Below are 13,566 nucleotides of genomic sequence, written 5' to 3'. Positions count from 1 at the left end.
AGGGACAAGCGGTAGGAAATGGATGGATGGATGATGCAATTGTCTCACAACAATGTAATCAAGTAATATTGACACAGCATCTTTGCTTTACCAAATACAAGCTCATGATAATAGAAGGACACAAACAATGTTACCAAACTAAAATTAAATATCACAAATAAGCTTTTACTCTGAAATGTTGTGTATATAGAACAAACACAACATTTCAGAGTCTAGTACAATTTTTCTTATAGCAAAGGTGTCCGAAATGCGACTTGGCGGCTATTTGTGGTCCTCGGCACATTGCAGAATTTGTTTGTTTTTTTAAAACAGAAAAAATGGGAAAAATATGGCAAAGATGCACAACGTAAGAAGAAAAAGCTTAAATGTTGATACAGTACAAGCAATGTCTTTCAATTCTGGTGCGCCCATGTCACTATAACATGTATAATACAGTACATCAAATATCTGATAAGTGACAAATTATCTGCAGTTCTGCACATAAAGACATAATTTCTCCAATGCCATATTTGCATCGATAATATACAGGTGAGGCAGCACGGTGGTGGAGGGCTTAGTGCGTCTGCCTCACAATACGAAGGTCCTGGGTTCGATCCTGCGCTCGGGATGTTTGCATGTCCTCCCCGTGACTGGGTGGGTTCCCTCCGGGTACTCCGGCTTCCTCCCACCTCCAAAAACATGCACCTGGGGATAGGTTGATTGGCAACACTAAATTGGCCCTAGTGTGTGAATGTGAGTGTGAATGTTGTCTGTCTATCTGTGTTGGCCCTGCGATGAGGTGGCGACTTGTCCAGGGTGTACCACGCCTACCGCCCGAATGCAGCTGAGATAGGCTCCAGCGACCCCCCGCTACCCCGAAAAGGACAAGCTGTAGAAAATGGATGGATGGAATGTACAGTTCAGTAAGACGTATTTCATCACACAATTTGTTCAATGTAAGGTCTATTCAGGTGTACTAGAAAGGAGGCTATGCCGAATAGTCGAACCTCGGACTCAGGAGGAACAGTGTGGTTTTCGTCCTGATCATGGAACGGTGGACCAGCTCTATACTCTCGGCAGGGTCCTTGAGGGTGCATGGGACTTTGCCCAACCAGCTTTGTGGACTTGGAGAAGGCATTCGACCGTGTCCCTCAGGAAGTCCTGTGGAGAGTGCACAGAGAGTATGGGGTATCGGACTGTCTGGTTGTGGCAGTCCGCTCCCTGTATGATGTCAGAGCTTGGTCCGCATTGCCGGCAGTAAGTCGGAGCCGTTTCCAGTGAGGGTTGGACTCATACTTGCCAACCCTCCCGATTTTCCCGGGAGACTCCCGAATTTCAGTGCCCCTCCCGAAAATCTCCCGGGGCAACCATTCTCCCGATTTCCACCCGTACAACAATATTGGGGGCGTGCCTTAAAGGCACTGCCTATAGCATCCGCTTTTCCTACATACAAACAGCGTGCCAGCCTCGTCACATAATATATGCGGCTTTTACACACACAGAAGTCATTGCAAGGCATACTTGATCAACAGCCATACAGGTCACACTGAGGGCGGCCGTACAAACAACTTTAACACTGTTACAAATATGCGCCACACTGTGAACCCACACCAAACAAACACATTTCGGGAGAACATCCGCACCGTAACACAACAGAACAAATACCCAGAATCCCGTGCAGCACTAACTCTTGCGGGACGCTACAATATACACCCCCGCTCCCACCAAATCCTGCCACCCCATATCCCGAATTCGGAGGTCTCAAGGTTGGCAAGTATGGACTTGGACTCCGCCAAGGCTGCCCTTTGTCACCAATTCTGTTCATTATTTTTATGGACATAATTTGTAGGCGCAGTCAGGGCCTTGAGGGGATCCGGTTTGGTGGCTGCAGGATTAGGTCTCTGGTTTTTGCAGATTATGTGGTCCTGATGGCTTCATCTGGCCAGGATCTTCAGCTCTCACTGGATCGGTTCGCAGCCGAGTGTGAAGCGACTGGGATGAGAATCAGCACCTCCAAGTCAGAGTCCATGGTTCTCGTCCGGAAAAGGGTGGAGTGCCATCTTCGGGTTGGGGAAGAGATCTTGCCCCATGTGGAGGAGTTCAAGTACCTCAGAGTCTTGTTCACGAGTGAGGGAAGAGTGGATCGTGAGATCGACAGGCGGACGCTGTATCGATCCGTTGTGGTGAAGAAAGAGCTGAGTCGGAAGGCAAAACTGTGAATTTACCGGTCGATCTACGTTCCCATCCTCACCTATGGTCATGAGCTTTGGGTTATGACCAAAAGGACAAGATCCCGGGTACAAGCGGCTGAAATGAGTTTCCTCGGCCGAAATGAGTTTCCTCCGCCGGGTGGCGGGGCTCTCTTAGAGATAGGGTGAGAAGCTCTGTCATCCGGGAGGAGCTCAAAGTAAAGCTGCTGCTCCTTCACATTGAGAGGAGCCAGATGAAGTGGTTCGAGCATCTGGTGAGGATGCCACCCAAATGCCTCCCTAGGGAGGTGTTTAGGGCACGTCCTACTGGTTGGAGGCCACGGGGAAGACCCAGGACACGTTGGGAAGACTATGTTTCCCGGCTGGCCTGGGAACACCTCAGGATCCCCCGGCAGGAGCTAGACGAAGTGGCTGAGGAGAGGGAAGTCTGGGCTTCTCTGCTTAGGCTGCTGCCCCTGCGACCTGACCTCGGATAAGCGGAGGGAAATGGATGGATGGATGGAATTTGTTCAAAGTGAGGAAATGTAAACAAAAGGATGACCAAGATTACGACAAATGAACAAAAAGTATATTTAATGCACACAACCCATCTTATGACATTAAAATACATGTCATTTTATTTGATAAAGATATAATTTGCCGCTGTCAGTACAATTATATGACCAGTGTATCTGTAAAACCACCTGTACCCAAAATCCAAAACTATACAGCAGTTGTTTTTTTACCGCGAGGTTGACCCAGCCATCATCAGTATTGTTCGCTCCTCTGAAGGCATAACAAAGCATATCAGACTAAGCTTTTACATTGGAAAGACTTATGGTGGCACACTAAAGATGTATTTTTGATGTGATACATCAAATTATACACGGAAAGTGCTGGTAAAGAAGCCCAAACAAAAGTGATACTAATTAAAACAAACAACAATAAGCAACTGTTGTGATGCACTGAAAATAACGACAAGGAAAATGTTTCCTCTTTCGGTTTAAGAGGATCAACAATGTAAATCCAGGCACAGTTGCTTTACAATTTATGATTATAAGCTCAAAATAGGAAACGAAAGAATTCCATGAAGTTGGTCTTGGTCCAAGTGTGAGAAGTGGAGTCTGACTGCAGGAGCACCGAAGACTGAAAAACAGAAGAAAAAAAACATTGTACGAATTGTGATGCCTTTGAAAATATACATTTTGTTACTCACGCATTAATGGGCAACCATTCCTTTAACTTCATCATGCTGTCTCATCTGTGAAAAGATATACTGTGTAAACAGAATTGTCTCATTTCTTTTTACTTGGAAAGGGCGACTTGACACTGATACCAAGGATAAATCCACACAGCGATCTGATACTTTTCATTTCTTTTGGATGTTTATTTTCGCAAACTTCTGTTTTTGTTGGTGTGTTGTTCATGTTGTTGTACCTCACTTTCTGTATTATCCGGTTTTCACATAAAGATGTTGCCCCCATTTTTGTACACCAATATTTAAAATGACTTTTTCTTTGGGTAGTGCCCTGAATGTTCCCTCAAAAATGATACCTTTATAGTAGAGATGTCCGATAATATCGGCCTGCCGATAAATGCGTTAAAATGTAATATCGGAAATGATCGGTATCGTTTTTTTTATTATCGGTATCGTTTTTTTTTATTTTTTATTAAATCAACATAAAAAACACAAGATACACTTACAATTAGTGCACCAACCCAAAAAACCTTCCTCCCCCATTTACACTCATTCACACAAAAGGGTTGTTTCTTTCTGTTATTAATATTCTGGTTCCTACATTATATATCAATATATATCAATACAGTCTGCAAGGGATACAGTCCGTAAGCACACATGATTGTGCGTGCTGCTGGTCCACTAACAGTACTAACCTTTAACAGTTAATTTTACTAATTTTCATTAATTACTAGTTTCTATGTAACTGTTTTTATATTATTTTACTTTCTTTTTTATTCAAGAAAATGTTTTTAATTTTAATTCTTATTTTATTTTAGTAATTTTTTTCAAAAGTACCTTATCTTCACCATACCTGGTTGTCCAAATTAGGCATAATAATGTGTTAATTCCACGACTGTATACATCGGTTGATATCGGTATCGGTAATTAAAGAGTTGGACAATATCGGAATATCGGATATCGGCAAAAAGCCATTATCGGACATCCCTACTTTATAGTGACTCTCTCCCCTCACAGAAGTCAACAGTTAAGTAAAAGTAAAAATTGCAAACAACGTGAACAAACACCAGCAATTACATCATGGCTATTAATCTCTCTGGCATTTGATTTAACAGTATAAAAGGTTATTGATAATCTGCATCAAAAGCATGAAAACACATTTTCATGCCAAAGGGTTGATTAGAAAATATCAAAAAAATATATCTCTAATTAATTATCTAATATTCATGTTTTATATTGAACAAGAGAACATATTGAGCACTTGTAAAGAATGAAATTAATACTCAAAGTCATGTACAACACATGTGTTCAAGCTAGGTTTTCTGTTGTTTTTCATTTTTGAAATATCGAGTGATAATTTTGGCGTTTTCTTTTTTTAATCACCCTGTAGAATACTGTTCACTCACCTTATCCAACTGTTCCTTTGTGTTATCCTCTATCCGTCTGATATCCTCCATGGAAAGATCGATCCATTTATCAATCCAGCAGAATAGCTGTCTGTGGAAGACGGTAAAAATACGCCTTTCCATCTGCACAAAAGGAAAAAGTGTGGGCATACAACAGGACCATGGCACACGTGTGTATGTGTATGTGAACACAAATGTGCAGCAGTTTATGTATCAGCCACTAGAGGGCAATATGGCTTCAATACTTTATGAATGAAGTTCTGCATCTTGGTCGTCAGTCCCATCCACTGAAAGTTTACTGAGACCAGTTTATAGGCACACATATGTGGACAGTTGGGGTTGTTGACAAGTTCTTCCTGCAGACACATATATAATACATTTCAAAATAGCCAAAATGGTTCCTGGTCTTTTTCACAAGTATGCTATAATAATTTCATTACGTGTGCCACACACTCGGTTTATACCTTCCAGTTAGGCCCCAGAGGCCCCCTGCCGGTCTTCTCTGACTTAAAGATGGCTGGATCCTGGTCTTCTTTGTAGTCCTTAAGAGTGAATGCAGGGGTTTACATATAATGCAGAATGTTTAATCCAGACCAGAAGTGTCCAAACCTTTTGCCTCCAAGGGTAAAAGAGAAAATGTGCCGATGGGCCGCGGGTCAAACAACGATATTAAGCGTGAAACACAAATAGCCTAAATGTAATTAATAAAGTTCCTTTAGTTACTGCAAACAACAATGACAGATGACAGCTAGTTAGCCTTGCCAAGGGACATGACATCAATGATTGTGTGAGCTTTAGGGATGTCCCAGAATCATACATAATTGTATTTGTTTATAGTGTGTATGGCTGGGCGATATGGCCTTTTATTAATATCTCGATATTTTCAGGCCATGTCACGATACACGATATATATCTCGATATTTTGCCTTAGCCTTGAATTAACACTTGATGCATATAATCACACCAGTATAATGATGCTATGTGTCTACATTAAAATATTATTGTTCATACTGCATTAATATATGCTAATTTTAAACTTTCAAGCAGAGCGGGAAACCACAACTAAGTCAATTTACCAAAACTGTATTTATTAAACAGTTATTAAGCAGTGGCACAAACATTCATGTCATTTCAAAACAGAAAGTGCAAGATTGTCAGAGACATTTTAAAACAAGCTATTAGTGCACTTTTGTGCATGATGTCACTAAGATGACATTTCAAACCAACACTAAATTAGTGCACTTTTTGTACAGAACGCCACTACAATATTTTAAAACAAATAAAGTGCACTTTTGTGCATGATGTCACTAAGATGACATATCAAAACAACACTAAATTAAAGTGCACTTTTTGTACAGAATGCCACTACAATAGTTTAAAACAAATAAAGTGCACTTTTGTGCATGATGTCACACAAGATATTTCAATAACTGTCAAATAAAAATTAGCTGCATAATAGGAAATCAAATAGTGTATGTCCTTCACTATGTGGTAGGTTACTGCGGACGTTATCTCCTTCTGTTGTTGACTATTTTTTTCATACGGTGTTGATGTGGAAACGGAAGACGCCAGGCTCAATTGTCAGTTGCTGGTTGCTTGGGCATTTTGTTGGGTGTGGCACCGGCCGGAGATGTTGACATGCAGAGTTTCAAGCACTCCTTATTAGGGTTGCAAAATTCCGGGAATATTCAAAGTTGGAAACTTTCCATGGGAATTAACGGGAATTAATGGGAATAAACATTGAATGCAACATGCTAGATCTTGCAGCATGATTATTAGCTAAAACAACCTGATTTAATGCAAATTCAGTAGAATTTAAACCCTGGACTGTGCATTCCTCCATCACATGTGCAGTGCATTCTTCCATCACATGCACAGATAATTCCCAGCATGTTACACACTACAGCAGGGCTATTGAGTCCACACTAGTATTTGAGCCCAAGGACTTCAGCCAGTCAGGTAAGTTTTGATGATATTACTGGGGTAAATATATTTGATCTATGGTATTTAAGTTTAATAGAGGTGTAATTGTTATTGTATGACTGTAGGCTACTCCAGCATACTTCCACTCAAGCTAGCTAGCTGTTCCTGTACTTGTTAAATGATTTTGGGGCCAATATCTCTAGCTAGCTAGGTTTATGTACCACCACAGTCTCATAATGAACCGAAAATATTTCTCCGTTAGCCGTGATGCTAATTTTCTCTATGTTAAATCCCATTCATTTATGCTAAGAATGTTAGCGATCCGAATTTACCTTTTTTGTGATCTGTAAAGTTCAACTAGCAAATACTAAATCAAAACGTGTAGTTTCCTCTGCCTTCTGTTCTGCTAGCCATTCTGTTGTCATACAAAAATGTAGGTTATAGTTTGATTTAGCATAATGATTGAGTGTTCATTTATTCATCTAGCCTATTTCTATTCATTTGTCCATCAGTAAAATATTTTTAAAGACTACTCCAATTGTTTAGCTGACTATTTATAGATGTGTGTGGCATTGCATCAGTGTTCTACAAGAATAAATAAATACAAACAGAATAATGCCACGTACACCATCTGTTGTGTGGAGACATTTCATCACAACCAATGTAGGCGGAAAGGCTGTGTACATTTGCAAATACAGTGCAAAGAGCTACGCAAAAAATGCAGCAGCATATAGACGAGTGCCCAATAATATATCATTATTGTAATTCCCCATTAATTCCCATATATTCCCATTAATTCCCATGGACGGTGTCCAATTTTCAATAATCAAAAAATTGTCAATATTTCCTAACTTCCTGAGCTTAACTTCCCGTGGTAAATTTCCGGAAAGTTTCCGTAAATTTACCGGAAACTTTCCACCCCTTATTCTCTAGCGGGTGACTTTTCAAATGATGCAATCAAATTAGTAGTGCTGCTACTTTTTGTAGCAACGCTTTTGCCGCATACTTAAAGTGTCCTTAATTGAACAACATTGCAATCCAATACATTTGAGCTTAACATGATGAATTATTGTGACCACTAGGTGTTGACAAATACCATGTCAACACCCAGTGGTCATAATAATTCATCATGTTAAGCTCATGACGCAGTAAATTGAACGATGCAGACACGTTAGTTACTGGATACTTTCTAATAAGCATCTGCCTTGAAGACATTGTAGCTGTAAGTAATGTACAACTTTAATTATTTTATACTTGTCTATTTTGACAAATGTATTCGATTACAATTTTGTTCAACTAAGGACACTTATTACATAGAGTAGGTTTAGCTTGTTTGCTACTGTGTGCTTAGCTGCTGTGTAGCTGCTAGATCAGGCCTGGGCAATTATTTTGACTCGGGGGCCAAATTTAGAGAAAAAAATGTGTCTGGGGGCCAGTATATCTATTTTTATTAACACTAATACAAAACCTCACAATAATGTCTGATTGAATGCTAAAAACGCTACGACAGACCGCCTTAGAAAAAGGAATGGAATTTTAAATTTTTTTACTGAATGAGACACCCAGAATGTACATGAAAATAAAGAATGTGGGATTTACAATATTAACTATAACGATAAAACACTGAATATTGACAACATACTGTATAACATACTGTATGAACGTCACACCCCCTCTCGATTGACATATTTTACAATCAAGCGAAACACAACAAAAATGCAAAAAACAGCGAAATATGAAGGCAAAGTGTAAAAAAAAACCCACCTACAATCTGATATATCACTAAGCTTTAGAACTTTGTTGTAAAAATCTCCTTCCGCGTCTGTCCCTGACACCCGCATTTTAGGCTTGCCGCTCTGGAAACACTCTGTGGAAACGCTCAACCCCCCACACTTTTTGGTGCCTCATTTGAGCTGCTGTGACTTAGATTACCGTAGTAACTAATTCCATTACCATAGTAACTAGTATATCATGCAAAAGCGCAGATTCCAACCATTGAAATACTTTGTATAGTTCAAGGTTTACGGTAATTTGAAAACATCACTGCACATCGTAATGGAAGCTGCAGTTTCCATCTTAAAGATCTAAAAAAATTATTTGGGAATGTACGCCGGGCCAGATTGAAAAGCTTAACGGGCCACATGTGGCCCCCGGGCCTTAATTTGCCCAGGTGAGTACTAGATCCTAGTAGCCTATAGCCTACCACAGGGGTCACCAACGCAGTGCCCGCGGGCACCAGGTAGCCCGTAAGGACCAGATGAGTCGCCCGCTGGCCTGTTCTAAAAATAGCTCAAATAGCAGCACTGTAGCGGCGAACAGCTGTCTCGTCAGCTGATGCGCGAGCGCGTAACTGCGGCTGCTTGGCAACCAGCCAAACCCCACTTAATAAAATTATATTTTATTTTAGAGCACATCCACATCCCTATTCACCTAGGCAACCCCAGGAAATGTATAAAATTCTGCATTATTATCAGTTTACGGTCACGCGCAGGTATAACGCGGCACGCTCCCGTCTCGTCTGCTGGTGCGCGAGCCCGGTAATTAGACAGCTGTGTCAAATCAAGGAGTACAAAAGACACCAGCGCAGAGTGGAGAAAGGTTTGGTTCATTACAGATAACACAGAGTTGTGCCAAAAGTGTACCAAAACCAAAAGCTGAACGGACAGCCGGTAAGATTGCACTTTATTTCTCTTTGTGGGTGTGGCGCACCTGTTGTGCTGGTGAGATGGGGGGGTGTGGGGAGTTGTGTGCATGTAGCGTGCTTAGTCTGGAGGCTAAATACACACGGTGTTTTGTGTAACTGTTGTTTAGTAAGGAAGTGTTGTGATTCTTTGCTTAGTTTGATAAATGTTGGAAGTGAAGTCGCTCAACTTAAAGTGTTGGATTTAACTGTGTTGGATCATTGGCTGCTGGTGAGGGCATAGAAAAGGGGTATTTTTCTACCAGTAGACAGCGTTTAAGATTGAGTGTTTCACTGCTAAATTAATAATATATTTATATTGGATATGGATTTTAAATATGTATCTAAAATAGGTGGTTAATTGGTTAGGTATTTATGTATTTGCATATTGGGTTTTCTGCTGCATTTATCTATTGTTTTTCTGGTGTTGAATGTATTTTATATGTATCTTGGTGCATTTATGTTGAGACAATTTATTTTAAATCTGTTTTAACTTAAAGGGAAAATATTAATCCATTTTCTTGCACTTGTTTAATTGTTAAGTGTTTGATAGCCTAATTAATAATTGTAAATTATGGGATTGATAATTGATTGATTTTTTACAGCATGTTAATCTTGTGGTGTTTTGTCCTTAAAGGTTTTTCACCTACTAAAGAAGCTAAAGGCTACTAAAGACAGCTGATGACAGCTAATGACAGCTAAAGAAACTAAAGTCTAACACTGCTAAAGACTGCTAAAAAGACTAAAGAAGAAAAAAGAAGCTGTTTCTTCGTTGGAAAAACTGTTGCAAACTAAAGGAAAATAAAAGGAAAAAAGTAACTACGGTCTGGTCTTTTGAGTGAAATCCAGAAGCCACATTCAGCATTGGTACATCCCTTCAAGTGTGGGATAAGCACAGCGAAAAAAGCAAAACACTTGACAAGCACTTACCAGTGAGCTGCCTCTATTTTTTAAATGTTATTTATTTACTAGCAAGCTGGTCTCGCTTTGCTCTACATTTTTAATTCTAAGAGAGACAAAACTAAAAAAAATTTTAAAAATCCAAGAAAATATTTTAAAGACTTGGTCTTCACTAACTGACAAAGAAACAGAAAACAGATTTGGTGTCCAGTTCAAAGTGTGACATGATTTATTTAAAAATTTGAGAGTTGACTTTTGTATTTTACATGAGTTATTATTTGTACAAACATGGTGCAAAGTAATTCATGATTTGTTCAAAAATGTTAGTGGCTAGCTAGTTAAAATGGGATATTGTGATTTCACAAGTCTGTCTTAGAAGTGATCATTTGAAAATGTTCAATTAGAGAAAATATAAAAATAAAGTGTTGCATATTGATATTTATCTGTTTCTATATATATTTATTGTGAGAAATCATTAAGATGATCAGTGTTTCCACAAAGATGAATATCATTAATTATTAATAATAACAGAGTTAAAGGTAAATTGAGCAAATTGCCTATTTCTGCCAATTTATTTAAGTGTGTATCAAACTGGTAGCCCTTCGCATTAATCAGTACCCAAGAAGTAGCTCTTGGTTTCGAAAAGGTTGGTGACCCCTGGCCTACCATGATTACCTTTTGTAAAAGACTTGACTAAAATACAAAAAACACCAAGCGTGTGTGCTTATTGGAGGACATTTAGATGTTAACTAGCTTTGCACAAGTAAACTGCTTGTATCACAGTTGATATTGGACATTTTACATGCAAACCTATATCATCCTATACTTGTTTTTTTTGCTGATATCAAACCGAACACCCTAGTGCAGACCTGGGCATTCTGCGGCCCACGGGCCACATCCGGCCCTTTGTGCATCCCTGTCCAGCCCGCGTGAGGCCAATCATAAATTACAAAATACATTTTAAAAAGTATCTATGTTGAGTGTGCAATACAACGGTGCTGCTTTTGTTTTGAAAAGCGTTATTTGTATTACTTCCGTGTGGACGTATGCGCGTGTGTGATTGTGAGTGAATGTGAACAGCGGCAATCACAAATTACAAAATAAAGTTTAAAAAACATCTATGTCGTGCGTGCAATACAACTGTGCTGCTTTTATTTTGAAAAGTGTTATTTATGGGCGTATGTCCGGGTGTAACCTGTGAGTGAAGGTGCACAGCGACAAGTAATGAGACGCTAAAAAGAGAAAAGTTGATGACGAATGCTGTGTTTCCAACAAGACATGGACTGCCAAGTATTGCTTTACATAAATTAAAGGTAAAGCCGTGTGCTTAATTTGTGGTACACAGGTTGCTGTGTTTAAAGAATATAATTTGAATCGCCACTACACGACGAAGCACGAGGAAAAATACCGGAATCTGTCTGATGAAGCGCGCGCAAGGAAGGCTGATGCGTTGATGGTAAAACTGCAAACCCAACAAGGATTTTTTGCCATATTTCACACCCCCAGAGATGCAGCTGTCAGGACAAGTTTCGTCATTTCTCACAAAATCGCCAGAAAAAGTAAGGCGTTTTCTGACGGAGAGTTTATTAAGGAGTGCTTATTGGACTCTGTTGCGCTGATATGTACGGAAACTTTGACTGTTTTTCGCTGGCTTTGGATGAGAGCTGCGATGTACGTGACACCGCCCAGCTGCTCATCTTCTTACGTGGGATAACTGCAGACTTTCAAATCACGAAGGAGCTGGCAGCCATGCAGTCAATTAAAGAGACAACCACAGGTAATGACTTGTTCACATAGGTAAATGCGTGTTTGGACATTTTAGGACTGAAATGGTACAAGCTGGCAGGTGTGACGATCCAATCCAATCCATCCATCCATTTTCTACCGCTTATTCCTTCGGGGTTGCAGGGGGTGCTGGAGCCTATCTCAGCTACAATTGGGCGGAAGGCGGGGTACACCCTGGACAAGTCGCCACCTCATCGCAGGGCCCAATCCAATCCACTTTATTTATATAGCACATTTAAACAACAAAATGTTTCCAAAGTGCTGCACAACAATATTAAAAACAATATTCAAATATTATCCTTAGCTCCACCATTGACTGAATGAAAACAAAAAAATAATTACATATAAAACCAATATAAAAAACAATATAAAATAAATATGATTAAAAACGATTTTTAACAACAGATGGTTGTCCAAATCTGACGGGGAAAAATGTTGGATAATGCAGGATAGATAAAGTGACAGAAATTAACCCTGTGCAGAAATGGACATTTTTGCATTGTATTTATACATCAGAAAGTGTTGTGTAAGACAGTGTTAAAAATAAAACCATCAAAAGCAATCTGCTTTTGTATAAAGTTAAGTTAGGTTAAATGAAATTATTATTATTATTATTAATTATTATTATTATTATTATTATTTATCTTACGGTATATCAAAAATAATATTGAGCAAAATTTAATTGAAATATTGTCGGTGTGGCCCTCCAGCAGTGCTCGGGTTGCTTATGCGGCCCCCGGTAAAAATTAATTGCCCACCCCTGCCACAGTGAGCTTGAAAGAGGTCATCATGAGTATGTATTGCATTTGGGAAGCCACCAAACAACTCGACGGGGCCTCACTTTGGGTACCCCTGCTCTAGATTCAAAGTGGGTGAGATTAAACCATTTTAGCTGTTATTTTGCTTCCTACCTTTGGATTGATTTTTTCAGCAATGTCAATGTTCACAATTTCAGTGTTGGCCCATTGTTCTTTGTCTATTCCATGTACCTGCAGCAAGACATTTAAGACAAACCAATATGTTGATTAATTTGCTTGGTAAACACATTCCAACCAATCTGCTGTTATATCACGTTGCATACAGCTGGCATGTATGGTGTTAATGGTATAGCATATGATATTGGATGGATGGATACCAGATGACTTACATTGTCCATTTCTCCCATGTCTGGCTTATGCCACGTCTCAATCTTAATCTCAAACTTGTCTTTCATGAATGCATTCTGCAAACGTAGGAAAGATAAATCACAGACTCAGTGACATTTCATCTGTTAGCTGTCTGCATTCACGCAATTCTTCTCAGCAAATTTTGAGGAAAATAAACAGGATTAGTGATACAGAAGGACTGAATTAAATACAACATTGGTTCATTTTGTCATCACTATCGTCATCATATTCAAGTCTACCCATTTAATAAAACACAAATTTAAGGAAACCATTACTTACAGTGAGAACTTCATCGCGGCAGGGTCACAAGAAAAGGACAGATTGAAAGTTAGTTGATCTA

General features: G+C 39.4%; 1 protein-coding gene across 1 annotated transcript; it reads right to left on the bottom strand.

Annotated features, from left to right (window-relative positions):
* Positions 1-2,745: 2,745 nt before the first annotated feature.
* Positions 2,746-13,372, bottom strand: LOC133663869 (phosphatidylinositol transfer protein alpha isoform-like). Its single transcript, XM_062068583.1, has 7 exons — positions 13,208-13,372; positions 12,972-13,049; positions 5,237-5,314; positions 5,018-5,128; positions 4,773-4,895; positions 3,385-3,429; positions 2,746-3,314 (listed from the first exon to the last, which is right to left on the bottom strand). The coding sequence occupies exons 1-6, from the start codon at positions 13,271-13,273 to the stop codon at positions 3,388-3,390; spliced, it is 498 nt and encodes a 165-aa protein (XP_061924567.1). The 5' UTR covers positions 13,274-13,372; the 3' UTR covers positions 2,746-3,314; positions 3,385-3,387.
* Between the last annotated feature and the right edge of the window lie 194 nt (positions 13,373-13,566).

The sequence above is a fragment of the Entelurus aequoreus genome, linkage group LG13 (assembly GCF_033978785.1).
Source record: "Entelurus aequoreus isolate RoL-2023_Sb linkage group LG13, RoL_Eaeq_v1.1, whole genome shotgun sequence".
NCBI lineage: Eukaryota > Metazoa > Chordata > Actinopteri > Syngnathiformes > Syngnathidae > Entelurus > Entelurus aequoreus.
This window is presented reverse-complemented; position numbering and strand designations above follow the sequence as displayed.